The sequence below is a fragment of the Coffea arabica genome, chromosome 6e (assembly GCF_036785885.1).
Source record: "Coffea arabica cultivar ET-39 chromosome 6e, Coffea Arabica ET-39 HiFi, whole genome shotgun sequence".
NCBI classification, from domain to species: Eukaryota; Viridiplantae; Streptophyta; class Magnoliopsida; order Gentianales; family Rubiaceae; genus Coffea; species Coffea arabica.
In genome coordinates this window covers 30,465,530-30,479,784 of record NC_092321.1, presented here as the reverse complement: position 1 = coordinate 30,479,784, position 14,255 = coordinate 30,465,530, and the positions used below count along the sequence as shown (strand labels likewise).

General features: G+C 33.7%; 1 protein-coding gene across 1 annotated transcript; it reads right to left on the bottom strand.

Moving 5' to 3' along the window:
- Nucleotides 1–13,204: 13,204 nt before the first annotated feature.
- Nucleotides 13,205–13,942, bottom strand: LOC113696704 (uncharacterized). The gene has a single exon (XM_027216082.1). The coding sequence runs from the start codon at nucleotides 13,940–13,942 to the stop codon at nucleotides 13,205–13,207; it is 738 nt and encodes a 245-aa protein (XP_027071883.1).
- Between the last annotated feature and the right edge of the window lie 313 nt (nucleotides 13,943–14,255).

Sequence of the window (14,255 nt, the reverse complement as noted above, 5' to 3'; positions counted from 1 at the left end):
AACAATTATTAATCCAATGAAAGAAATCCTTATGCAAATCATTGACATTCTACAAAAATTTTCTTGATAATAGACAAAACATGACAAATTCCACATCTGTCATCCTTCTTCCTATTTCAATCATCAATTTCATTATTTATTTCTTTATCACTGCAATCCTCTTTATTTCCTTCTAATCTGACACATGATATGATCCCTCTTTTGATTTTACAATTTCAATTTGCTAATATCCATAAAACTGAAAATAATCAAAAGAGGGCATAGTGGTATAATATCTAGGAAAGAAAAGAGAGAAAATAGACACAAGATAGAAATAGGATTTTTTTTTTGGGTTTTGTAAATCTGTTATTATATTGTGAATTATCTACCAAGTGGAGGGTATTATAGGTACTTTATTATACTAAGGGAGGTAAGTGTAATTACTTAAACTTAAGGGGAGTTCAGTGAAATTGTCAAAAATATCAAGGGAGGTTTCTGGAATTATCCCTTTCAAATATTCGCTTGTAATATGATCCTAAACTCTTTTAACAATTTTCCCTATCATAACTGTACAACTTTTATTCTTGTGGCAGCCTATATTATTCTACTGGTTTTACTAGCTACCTTGGTTGCAAATTACAGGTGGAGCTACATGTTGCTGAGAGTTGGCAATTGCAAACCACACCCCCCCTCCCGCCCCCCCCATCCACCCAAAAACACCGTCCTTCATTTCTGTAAAACTCCATTTATACCCGTAGATATTTTAAGCTACGTTTTAACTGCCTATAGTTTGTAGTTTGCAAGTCCTTCCCCCCCCTTTCTCTCTCTCCCCTTCCTTCTCTCAAACAATAAAATTGGGAGCCCTACTAAAAGTTAAATCAATTTGAACCCAATGTGTAAGAAGAAAGAGGTGAATGAAATCTAACAATTAGAAAAGAAGAATGATACACATGTATAAAAGATGAACACACTATATTAGACTAATGTATTTAAGGAAGAATAAACAAATTATGAGGCAAGAAGAAAATGTAATAGTACAAAAGACTTGCAAAAGAAGAAAAAAATTGATGTAAGTAGAAAATGTACTTAAGATATTACTTTTTTGGTTAAATTTGAAATATTTTTATTATTAATTTTCTTTTTCAATTAAAAACTTGTTTACTCTTTGATGATTTGTAGTTGTGCAGTTTATTTGGGTTTTAAACACGTTGTTATTTGATGGTTGACTAATTATACATACCAATTTGTGAAATACTATATATTATTGAAGTAATTAATAAAATGATTTAAAATGCTAAGTCTAATATTTAAAGAAAAACATGTATGAACGTTTTATGAATCATTTGGGTGTTTGTACAAACTATGGCCTAGGATTCAAGGATTAGTCGATTCGTTTTAACTATTTGCTGATGATACCAAAAACATTGTACTAAAAACTAGCCATTTTTTTTAATTTAATAGTTTCCTTATACCACCAACATTTAGTAAAACCTCTATAAATTAATAATCTTGGGACAATACAAATTCTATTAATTTAAAGAGGTATTAATTAATCTAGTATACTTACAATTCAAAGAAACACTCATTTAATTAACTAAAGTTTTAATTTAGTTTATAAAAATATGAATTATTCTATTAATAATAGGAAGTTAAAAAGCTAAGGAATACAAATCAATCCATATCTATTTGATTTGAAATTATAATTTAATTCTATTAATGTTTTCAATATATGTAGATAATTGATATCATTTTTCTATTATCAAGAGATAAAAAAGACTTAGGAATACTAAATGATGGATGTCCACTCCTATTTTATTAAATGCATACAATGAATTAGATTAACAATATTATGTATATAAATGAAAATGAAGTTTTCTTATAATAACTAAACACCAAGTGTGACAGCCCCACCTTCCCCTAAGACGAACCAAAGGGGTTAGCGGACTGCCTGCCCAACTCTCGCCAGGACTAACGGTTCAGTTTAGAGCGATCTAATACGTTCCGGAACTTACAAACGCGCGTAAACAAGTCAAAATGTCAAAATAAAAAAAAATAAAACCGGAGTCGGCCATGAATAGTAACCGACCCGTCAGAACCCAACCAAATAACAAGCAAACATTCACATCTTGAAATTTAGCATTTACAAGCCAAAGTGGCATACAAAAGTATTCAAAAGTGGATATATACACGGTTTGCCAAATCAAAAGAGAAAACGCCCCAAAAATACATTTAGGGTTTCAATCAATGAGCTATACAAAAGATATGTCCAACTAGCTCAATTCGGCAATCAACTATCAATTGCAGCCCAAAAGTATTTATTTTCCTGTAAGGAAAACAAAAGGAATAGAGTGAGCTAATTGCCCAGTGAGATAATACCACTCAATCAGCAAAGTTCACATAAGCATAAAGCTTTTCATTTCAATTCATCAAAATAAGCAAAGGCACACATTAATGGTGGAGATAAAAAGGATACGGGCGGCTCTCAACAGCCCTTTTCCTCGTTTGCATTCTTGATCGAACCTCATTGACTCTCCGTCAATGTTTAAAAGTAACCAACCGTAGACTCCACTTTACTTCCATTCCTTCCACCCAACATACCCCTACCGGGCCCGAACTCCAAACACTTGCACTGTGGTATTACTCGAGTATACCGGAATCGAGAGTCTCGCATACTACAAGATTCCATATAACTTTTCCCAAGGCTCATTAATTGTCACGACCAAGCCCTCGCCGGCTCGATTCAATCAACTACCAATGGGGTTGAGCTCAATGATAACAATCGTGGTCGTTGGATACTCGTCCAAACGACACCAAGTCATGTACTTTTAATTCATGTAACATTTCATATAACATTTCAATAGCATGATAACAATAAGTGAGAGTGATAAAGTACGCTCTCACTTCAATCAATTAACATTCAACTCATCAAGTCCAAGTATCAAAGCTATATAGTAACACACAAGTGAGTGGTACACTCACCAAGTTCGAAAGTGATATTTCATGCACTTCCGTTAAAGGAACGTCGTGAACCACCGTCACGCCCTAAAACACGCAAACAAATACAATGAGACTCGATAACGAGTCATAAACCAATGCCAAATATTCCCAAAATAGGGTTCCATAAGCATATACAAGCATTAGGGGAAAACCAGAAAATCCGGAAATGGATTTAGCTTTGCCCTGAAAAAAACAGTTTTTGACCTCTTTTTGCGGTAATGGTACCCAAGGCACTACGATTACCGGATGAAGGTGTAAGATACACCGTTTCGAAGCTAAAATCCAGGGCTACAACATTACAGAAGGTCACTCAACCCAGTTTCGAGTGCAACCATGTCAAAAATGCAAGATACTACACCAAAACCGTAAAACAGATTCACAGAACGCATTCTAGCGGAAACATCATAAATCAGGCTATCCAAGTCCAAATCCAGAAATTTCAAAACCAGATGAAAGTTAAGAAACAGGGATACATTTCATCAGAAGGCCTCAACAACCAATTCCGAAGCAATTCCAACCAAAACAATCAATTACAGTCGCAATTCTTACTGTCGGATAAAACCAGGACAGCAAGGGTAATTTCAATTTTTCTCATCCTACACTACTCCGATTGATCTGAAATTTTGCAGGCACCTCTAAAATATCATTCCCTACAACTTTCATGTTTTAACCAAAGGCCAATTCGGCCTCTAACTATGAGATACAAAACCAGGCAGAATGTACCTTAATCAAACCCTAATTTTCCAGAATTGCTTCCAAAACAGAAATTGGTTGTAATTACCCACTTTTTCCACCTCCTAGAGTCCTTGTACATCATTTCCAATCATCATAGATAGCCACACAATCATGTTCATATTAAAACAGAAAAATCACCAATAAATAGAAAACTTCACCAATTGAACCAAAACTCAAGATGTAATCCATAAAGTTTCATCTCATACCACCACTAATCATAAATTAGGCATCATTAGAGGAAGGAAAGTGGTTCTACACAACTCACCTTAGAAACAAGAGAGAGAGAGCAATAGGTCCTCTTAGCTTTCCAAATAACTCCACAAATCAACTCACTAACACTAAGTGAAGAGGTTTTATGGAGAGATTGCAAGATTGAATGGTTAGATTGTTGAACTTGAGCAAGATTGAAGCCAAAAACTTGAAGAGTTTTCTTTCTTTTGTTGCTCAAGGAGCTCGGCCAAGATGAAGAGAAAATGGTAAAGTTTTGGTTATTTTTTTTGATTTATTTGGTCAATGGTAAGAACATGAATAGTGTTCATAAAGTAAACCCACTCAAATGGTGACACTTGTCACCTCATTAATGACTTGCCTAACTTTTGTCTCTCTCATACCAATCCATTTAGCATCCTCTACTTATCTCTTAACACCCGATAAATTAATTCCAGTATCCAAAACTTAACCTAGTTGGCCGAATTTTTCCGAACTTTTCGCACTAGTGGGTCCCACGTCCGGTATACGCTCTTAATTTCTCAAAACCTATTTGATACTTGAAAAATCATCTAAAAACTATATCTGCTCCTTAAAAATATCTAGAAATTTTTCCTACTCACGAAAATGCAGAAAACAAGCCATGAAAATAATAAAACCTAGAAAATGGGAAATTACGGGTTCTCACACTAGTGTTTGGAGTTCGGGCCCGGTAGGGGTATGTTGGGTGGAAGGAATGGAAGTAACGTGGAGTCTACGGTTGGTTACTTTTAAACATTGACGGAGAGTCAATGAGGTTCGATCAAGAATGCAAACGAGGAAAAGGGCTCTTGAGAGCCGCCCGTATCCTTTTTATCTCCACCATTAATGTGTGCCTTTGCTTATTTTGATGAATTGAAATGAAAAGCTTTATGCTTATGTGAACTTTGATGATTGAGTGGTATTATCTCACTGGGCAATTAGCTCACTCTATTCCTTTTGTTTTCCTTACAGGAAAATAAATACTTTTGGGCTGCAATTGATAGTTGATTGCCGAATTGAGCTAGTTGGACATATCTTTTGTATAGCTCATTGATTGAAACCCTAAATGTATTTTTGGGGCGTTTTCTCTTTTGATTTGGCAAACCGTGTATATATCCACTTTTGAATACTTTTGTATGCCACTTTGGCTTGTAAATGCTAAATTTCAAGATGTGAATGTTTGCTTGTTATTTGGTTGGGTTCTGACGGGTCGGTTACTATTCATGGCCGACTCCGGTTTTATTTTTTTTATTTTGACATTTTGACTTGTTTACGCGCGTTTGTAAGTTCCGGAACGTATTAGATCGCTCTAAACTGAACCGTTAGTCCTGGCGAGAGTTGGGCAGGCAGTCCGCTAACCCCTTTGGTTCGCCTTAGGGGAAGGTGGGACTGTCACACCAAGCCTTCTTGCATATCTTATTATTAAACTATAGCTTTTCATCAAAATGGTATTCATAATTAATCAATCATGACTAATCAAATGTGTAAAGTAATAGTACGTGAATATAGTAGAGAGAACCCCAGATGCACTCAAAAACATTTGCAATAATGGGTTTTTGAAAGAAACACATAACAATAGACTCATATTTTAGAAAAATATGATATGTAATTTTAGTGAATTATTAATTTATGATATGAATGTGATCAAAGGGTTATATAAGGTTTTCAAAAAAATTATTATCTTATTTTTTTATCAAAATTATTAATTTAGTTTATTAGCCCAAATCAAGACCGAAAAATTATTATTTAATGAAGGTTATTAATTTATAGAATATTAATTTATAGAGCTTTTATGGAATATTAATTTATAGAGCTTTTATTATAGTTGTTTAAGACCACGAACCCATCAACTACCACCAAATTAGTTGTTTGTAAACCCAACAAGTTGCTTCTTTCATTCACGTATTCTAGTTCACCAATGCAAAATGACTCATTAACTTGTCCATTGAATACTACTACCATTGAATACTACTGATCGGTTTGTTAACCGCTATCCATGTAAAACCCCCACGCCGCCCCGCCCAACTTTTGTTTTACTATTAATGTCCTCTTAACATTATTGTTTAATCACTTTATCTTCAAAACTGGCCGTCAAATATAATGAAACTTTTTAACTCAAAGTCAAAAGATTTAGAATGCAAAAAGATTTAGAAGTAAGTTCCTCTCTTGTATAATTAAAATTAAAAATTTGAAATGGTCTTTTTTTTTCCTTTTTTTGCTCTTTTTAATACGTAAATAAAAAATCAAAAGTTCGCTTCTCCATTTTTTTGTTCATGCACTCTTGAGAGAGAGAGAGAGAGAATTACTAATCTTGAAAAAAAATAGAGAAAAATAAGAAAAAATCCAATATTCTAATTGTTTTAAAAGCATTCCTTGCTCTTCCACCTCATAGCCAAGCTACCTTAAAATAAGGATACTATTGGATTCTTCTTTATTTTCCTTCTTTTCAAAAATGAGTTTCTGTCTTTGTCTCACCCATTTCCTTTTTTCCCCTTAATATTCATAAAGTAAACAAAAGGCTCAATTTTTATGTTTGTAATTATATATGAGAGAAGGGTACTTCGTTGAAAAATTATCAACATGCTGAGTTCATTTTATGGTCAGATAAAATATCTAAAGAATAACGTTAAGAGCTAAACTGACGATAGTACTATGATTTAAAAGGATAAAGTGATAATAACTTTTTAATAGTGCTATGAGACAAAACCATACCTTTGTCTAAAATTTTACAACATGTTGAGTGGGCTTAACAGTGGAAGTAAATTAATTAAAAATAACTTTAAAGGATAAACTAACGGTAGCATTATAGTTTAAGGAGATAAAAAGAGAATAACTTTTTTTTTTATATCTTCAGCAGCACCAAATAAGCATGTCATCGTGTTGAACCATACGACAGCATTAGTTGTACATGCCACATAGTAGGTTTGCCTAATTTCTGAAAAACCAAATAAACTTCATCCTCTGAATGGTTAATAAATAACTGCGGCGGAGATCTTGAAGTTAACTGATATATGAAAACATCCAACACTCCCTATAAATCAACAAATAATGCTGGGATAGAAATTGTTTGAAAGGGCAAAATGGTACCACTTGATATTTGACATGTGCACATGGACAGAGACACATTTATGTGAGATTTTGTCTGTGTAATATTCTTTCACGAAATTGTAGAAGATAATTTTTTAGTTGGTAGCTTTACACTGATTTCATACGAACGGATATGCAACATAACACTGTGAGTGTGTTTGGATTGTGTATATGTAATTACACCATATAATTATGGGTCTTGACTTCACTGCTAAGTAAGCGCATGCTCATAACAAGTTAATATAGCAATTTAAACTACGGAAATAAGAATCATTAAGTTGGGTTGAAAATAAAATGAACTCATATTAAACTAAAACTGAAAATCATCTTACTTGATTAAAAAAATAAAAGAAGAATTTTACGTTTTTTGTTGATAAGAGACAGATTAGAATGCATGGAATTGATAATTGAGATTATGCATCAAAATTTGAATGGCCATGACAATCTTTCTATGGTGAAGAAATTTACGTAAACCCGATTTCCATGTTTTATTGGAAATTTTTTTGTTGCCCTTAATTTATATTTTTTTCCATTTTTCCAATTATAAGTGTGTTCTTAATGCATTTAAATTCAGTCTATGATGTAGACTTCCAGTATTTGTTGGAGAAAACAAGTGCACTGTCCAAAAAAAAACAAGCACAACAGATCTTTTGTCCCCACTTCCTGTGCCACTTTTTATTCTTCTTTTTATTTATTGATATTTCTCCTTCATAAATATCATATTTTAGTCCTTTTTTGTTTCCTTAAAATCTAATAATTACTAACTGAATCATACACAAAATTCAAGAAACTCAAAAAATCAAAATGCATAAAAAATGAGACTTTTTTATGATTGTTTTGCTATATTTTGTATTTTCTATTATGCAGTACTTTTTTGAGTATGTTGTATTTTTATTTTCACTCGGTCATTTTTTTTTTGAGATTGTAAAGCTTTCGCATAATTTCCTTAAGATCCAATAACTATCAAATGAGTAAAAAATAAATACAACAATCTCAATATCTATAGTAGAAAATTAAAACTATAGCAAAAAAATCATAAAAATCTCATTTTTTATGTATTTTGATTTTTTAAGTTTGTTAAATTTTGTGTATTATTCAGTTAATAATTATTAGATCTTAATAAAATAAAAAAGAATTAAAATATGATATTTATAAAAAAAAAGTAATAAATTAAAAATTGAACAGAGAGTGACATAAAGGGTGGGACAAAAAATCCATTGCGAAAAAACAAGGACTAAATTGGCAACAAAGAAGATAGTTGGAGGATCTAATTGGCCAAAATTATTAATGAGGGACCAATTTGACTTAGTAAAACAGTTGAGGGGCTGTTTTTGGTCTTTTGGTCAAATCATGTCATGATTTCGTGGGATCGTGCCACACGTTACTTGGATTTCGTGTTCTAGTTGTACAATACGGATTATCAACGGCTGTTGACTCCCAGTACCTTTCTACCTTTCTACTTGGGTCTGATATAAGTAGAGCTATTAAACGAACCGAGTTGTTCGGTAACTCGGTTCGTTTCGACTCGTTCGTGTTCGTGAAAGGCTCGTTCGAAATTTTAAACGAACCGAATTCGAACGAATTTTTTTGTTCGATTAATAATCGAGCGAACACGAGCATGTTCACGAGTTTTAACGAACGTTCGCGAACATGCTAAACGAACGTTCGCGAACATGAACATGTTCGCGAGTTTTAACGAACGTTCGCGAACATAGACATAATTATCATTTAACAAATTTAGGGTTAATTTTATGGCTGGACTTTTATATTTGGAGGGCAAATTTCTTTGTTTTATTTGTTGTTTTTATGTTAATGTTAGTTATATAGTTAATGAATAATAGAATTTAGTCATTTAGTGCTTTAATTATTTTTTAGAATGATTAATAATTTGCATGGCATATTTAAGGCATAAAATAATTTGGATTCGAGCATTTCGAACATGTTCGCGAACGGCTCGTTTATGTTAAACGAGCCGAACTCGAACTCGAACTCGAACATGAATTTTACTTAACGAACCGAACACGAACACAGGTTTGGAGTTCGAAAATTAACGAACGAACACGAACGTTGTTCGAACTGCTTAACGAACAGAGCTCAAACATGAGATACTTGGTTCGATTCGGTTCGTTTACAGCTCTAGATATAAGGGAACTAATGCCATTTGTGTTTGCACGAAAATGGATTCGTGAACGGCAAATCGAAATCTACCAAGAAGGAAGGAGGCTGTGTTCAAATCTTTTGTTTATTAAAAAAATGTTAAGTCACGTATCATCCGAATATATGTAAAGTTATTAAATTTAATGGCATGACATGGTCATAACACTAAGGTCTTGTTTGATAACTCAATTTAACACTTAAATTTAATGAATTCATATCTTAATATATTCAAACCGTTTGATGACCAATAATTGATCGTCTGAATTAATTAAGTAGTATTGAATTTTTTAGGCAGAATTAACTTCTAAAATTAATTGATAAACTATTCACTTACTATTGAATGTGATATACACGCAAATATATTAGATTTAATACTTAACAATTCAATAATTTAATGGATTCAAATTTTAGATTTCAGATTTTTAAACTTTAGTTTTAGGTGCGTTTAATAAAACTGAAGTTTGAAATTAGAAGTCTGAATTCATTAAGTTATTAAATTGTTAAGTACTAAGTCTAATATATTTGAATTCATCACTTAATTTTGGGAATAAGTTTGTCTAGAAAATTCAGTGCCACTCAATTAATTCAGATATTCAATTTTTAATTATCAAACAGTGTGAATATACTAAGATCTGAATCTATTAAATTTAATTATTGAATTGAGTTATCAAACAGGACGTAAGTCACAATTGTAAATTTCGAAGCGGTACTAAAAGTTACTGTATTGTAGCCATATGCATATGGTAAACGTCATTATCTGGTGGCACTTACTAGTAAAGTGTTACTAAACAATAACAGCAGATGGGACTATAATATCTTACCATAGCATTACAATTGAAAATTCTATTTATTACTTTAATGCCACTAAACTAAATCACTTTTTCTTGTAGTGTGATCTGATGAGCAAATCTCCTAAATCATCTTTCAACTTATTCACTAATCCAGCTTTGGTCTTTCATCTTAAATAATGGGACATTATGGTCCTCCAATGAAATTTTTTGGACCAAATTGGTCCCCATGTGATGGAACAGCCAAGAAATTTAAATTTGACCACCATCGGAGACACATTGGATGGGTATTTTCATCTATTCATGTGGGTTTACCATTAATCTGACCAAAACATTGACGAAACACCCCAAAATCATAGAAAGATGATTGAACAAGTTTCTAAGACGAAAAAGAGCGTGAACCCTAGTGGATGAATACGTTGGCCATTTTCTTCATCACCTAACCCCTTTGTCTTCAACCTCCGATCGAAAAAATTCCAAACCTCTGGCAACTGCATCTAGTGAAAATGCCCAAATGGTTTTGCATTTTTGAGAAATTCATTTCCCTCTTTCTATTTTCTTTTTCCATTTTATTTTCATCTCTTTTGCACTGGTTTAAAACCTTTTAAGCAGCAGCCATGACTAGCACCCACAGAATACACACTTGCAGTAGCACAACTCGTCCTGCTATTCTGTGCCACCACAGCCACTTCCAGCAACAACATCTAGTGGCAGAATTTAGCCAAATTTGAACAATCCAATCAACAGTGGATCTTTTTCCCCTTCACTCAAATAGATCAAATCCTCATGAAATGTAAAATGCAAATCATCCAACAAATTGCAACAAAATGTCAAGGATATTATTATCGAGAGCCAAAGACTCAAGACCTCATAACCAAGTTTTCTTCGAGCCCCCAGATCCTTGAAAACTGAAAGCCCAATTTGTTTTGGAAACAAAACTCCTAAGATTTTTACCGTAAAATTTTCATAGGGCATATAGCATCAAATATCGACCCAGAACTTGACCTTTGACCTTGACCCAAAGTAGTTCTTATCATATACAACCCAATTGGAAGTGAAGACAGCAACCGAAAGTGCGGATCCATTAAGGTGGTTTTATTGACTTTTCCTCTTCGTTGTGATGAGGATATGATGAAACTTGATGATGTCTAGAGATTTCTGGACACAAGTGGAAGAATTGCCTCTGTTCTTGTTCTAACGTATGGAAATTTTTCCTTTTTTATTGGAAGACAAGGGGGTTCAATCTTCTTTGCAATTTTGGAGTGACTTTTAGTTGTTTATTGGTTTTTTGGTGTGGTCAGAGGTCGACCGACATGAACAAATGAAGATACCCTTCCAACAAGTCTCGATGGTGGAAGTACCAAGAAATAAGGGTGGGCTCGGGCACCTGCCCCGCAGGGGTGGAAATGGGGCGAGGGAGAAAATCGCGCAACATATATCAGCCCTCTCTCTCTCGCAAAAAAAAAAAATATATATATATATATATATATATATTTTAAATTTATAGGCATATATAATACATATATATACATAATATAATAATTTAGTTATAATCAAATTCTTTATATTTAATAATATAATTAATAACATAATTGTGAACATACAATTGTAACTTGATCCTATTACATCTCAGTCGGATGTTTTAATGTCATTTTCATGATTTTAACATGTTGCTAATCTTCTTTAGTTATTAGTATTTGTAACTCATTGAATGGTCTAAGGTTGAATATTTGAATATATCTTTGTTGAATATTTTGAGATAGAATAAATGATAAAATTGTCCCGTAAATATGATAGATTGATTTCTTCCCTCACGGAAAAAAGGGCTAGTGACGGGGGATGGAAGGAGTTATTTGACAGCTTGCCACCCTTACCAAGAAATTTGCACTGCCACATAGGTACCAATTGACTAAAAAAATTTTATTGGAGAACTATAATGTCCTATTTTTAAGATGGAGGATTAAAACTGGATTAGTGAATAAGTTGAAGGATGATTTGGGGATTTGCTTGTGATCGGATGCTTCAAGTAAGAGTACTTGAGCCGTTGCGGGGTGTTCAAATTATGTAAAATAAAATGGGATTTTTTTTTTGAAAAGTAAGTCATATTTCATTTCTAACTTGATACCACAATACCAGTTACAAGAGGGTTATTATCCAAGTGATCATTTTGCGCACTCTCTTTGAACCACATGAGAGAATGCCCTTTCCAATCTACATTTCTAACAAGCCTAACAGCAAATTTCACTAGCTTGTGTATACACATGTTTCCTAGCCTATTAAGAAAAAAAAAAGTACATTGATCAAACAAACCTTTTTCCCATATCATCCAATATAACAACTCCTCTGGATTCCTTGTCATTTTCCAACATGATCATGTCCACTAAGGCTTTGTAGTCAGATTGAATTTCCACTGCCTTTCACTGAGCTTCTCTGGCCATCATCATTCCCATTGTGATTGCTGCAGCTTCCTCCACAAAGTGGTTCACTGGATTTTTCTGCAGATAATGGTAAAATTTTGTGTTTGAAAGGAAATAATTTATCTAGTCTACTATTGCTTTGAATTTAGTGAATCATTGAGAAGTAAAACACTTGTACATGAGAAAATGCTGCTTGTTAAATTAAAGATCAAGGGAGAATATAGTCAAGTTCTACATACGGTCTACTCCAATGATGAAAATTCGCTAGGTAAATCAAAGCTATACTATGCCTACTCCTAGTAAAGTAAAACTGCAATTTGGAACAATATTTATTTTTTGCAAAGTCTACCTCCATATCTTCAACATTTATCTGCCATCAAAATTATTTTCCTCTCGCGTTTGATATTTGGGCAGGTTTGTTGCTGCCAATGCTAAAACCAAAATTTCATTCTCACAGCTATTTTTGTATTAACTGCTCAAACTTGTCCATCTTAAGCCAAAATGCCAATTGGATTTGAAAGAGGGAGTTTTGTCATTTTAATCAAATTTGTTGTGAATGTAAAATTTGAGCTATGATAGTAGATTATTTGGGATAATTTTTTGAAAAAAGAAATATCGTAGCACTTTTTTGATATGATAGATGTAAGATAAAAAGTTATTGAAAAATATGTTAATGATACAAGCAAATAAAAGTTTACAAACTACAATCCAAACAAGCCCAGTATCATTTGCCGACAGGTTGATCAGCTTTCAAGTGACATTGAGAATCGCAGTAAACAAATTTCTATTTTTTTTCCAAAACGATAATAGCTTCCATTAACACTCAAGTTGCAGGTTGAGCAACTGCTTTACATCTTGTTTGGCTAAATTTACTAACCAAACTGGGAAAGACTCTTCCCAATCTACATCAATTGTCACTTGAATGGCAAATTTTTCCAAATGATGACTCACACAGTTCCCTTCCCTTCTGACAAAGGAAAAGTAACATTCAGCAAATTGGTTTCCCAACCTAAGGATATCTTCTATGATTGCTCCAATCTTCGGGTCCTTCCTACAACCTGTCTTGATTTTTTCCACCACTCCCTTGCAATCTGATTGGATTTCAATCTTTCTCCATCCCATTGTTCCAACTTTAATAAGTGCTGTTCGAATTGCATTAACTTCCTCCGCCATGGCTTCAGTATATCTTTCTCCACTGCCAGCCCAAGCTCTCAGGATCCCTCCATCTGCTTGCCTTGCAATCACTCCCCACCCTACTTTCCCTGTTGCCGTACTTAACGCTGCATCTATATTCAGCTTAACAAACCCCTTTGTTGGAGGCAACCACTCTGTCGGTACTTCCTGCTGGTCCCTTTCCTCCTTCTCATCCTCTCTATCTACTCGCTGAGCTGCCTCATATTCATTCCATTCATGAACTAACTTCATCACTGTTCTCCCTGGGCATGCTTTTTCTCTGTTAAACTGAGCTTGATTTCTAGACTTCCATATTTGCCATAGTAAGTTCACTGTGAGACAAATGTGTTCCCTTCCTGCATCTCTCTCCTTTGCCACCATTAAACTATTCCACCATAGCCAAAAGCTTTTCCTAAACTTTAGCAGTCCATCCCACTGTATTGGTGAAGCTTTCCAAATCAACTCTGCATGTTTACAAAAGAAGAACATATGTTCTAGAGTTTCAGGTTGCTCCCCACAGCTCAGAACCTCTTCCAATCTTTCTTCTGATCACCTCATTTACTGGCAATATATTTTGCAGGCCCTTCCATATAAAATGTTTGAGTTTATATTTTATGTTCAGGCTCTATAAAAACTTCCACACCTCAGTTCCCTGTTCATTTCTACTACTCTTCTCTTGCTGCACCACTACTCC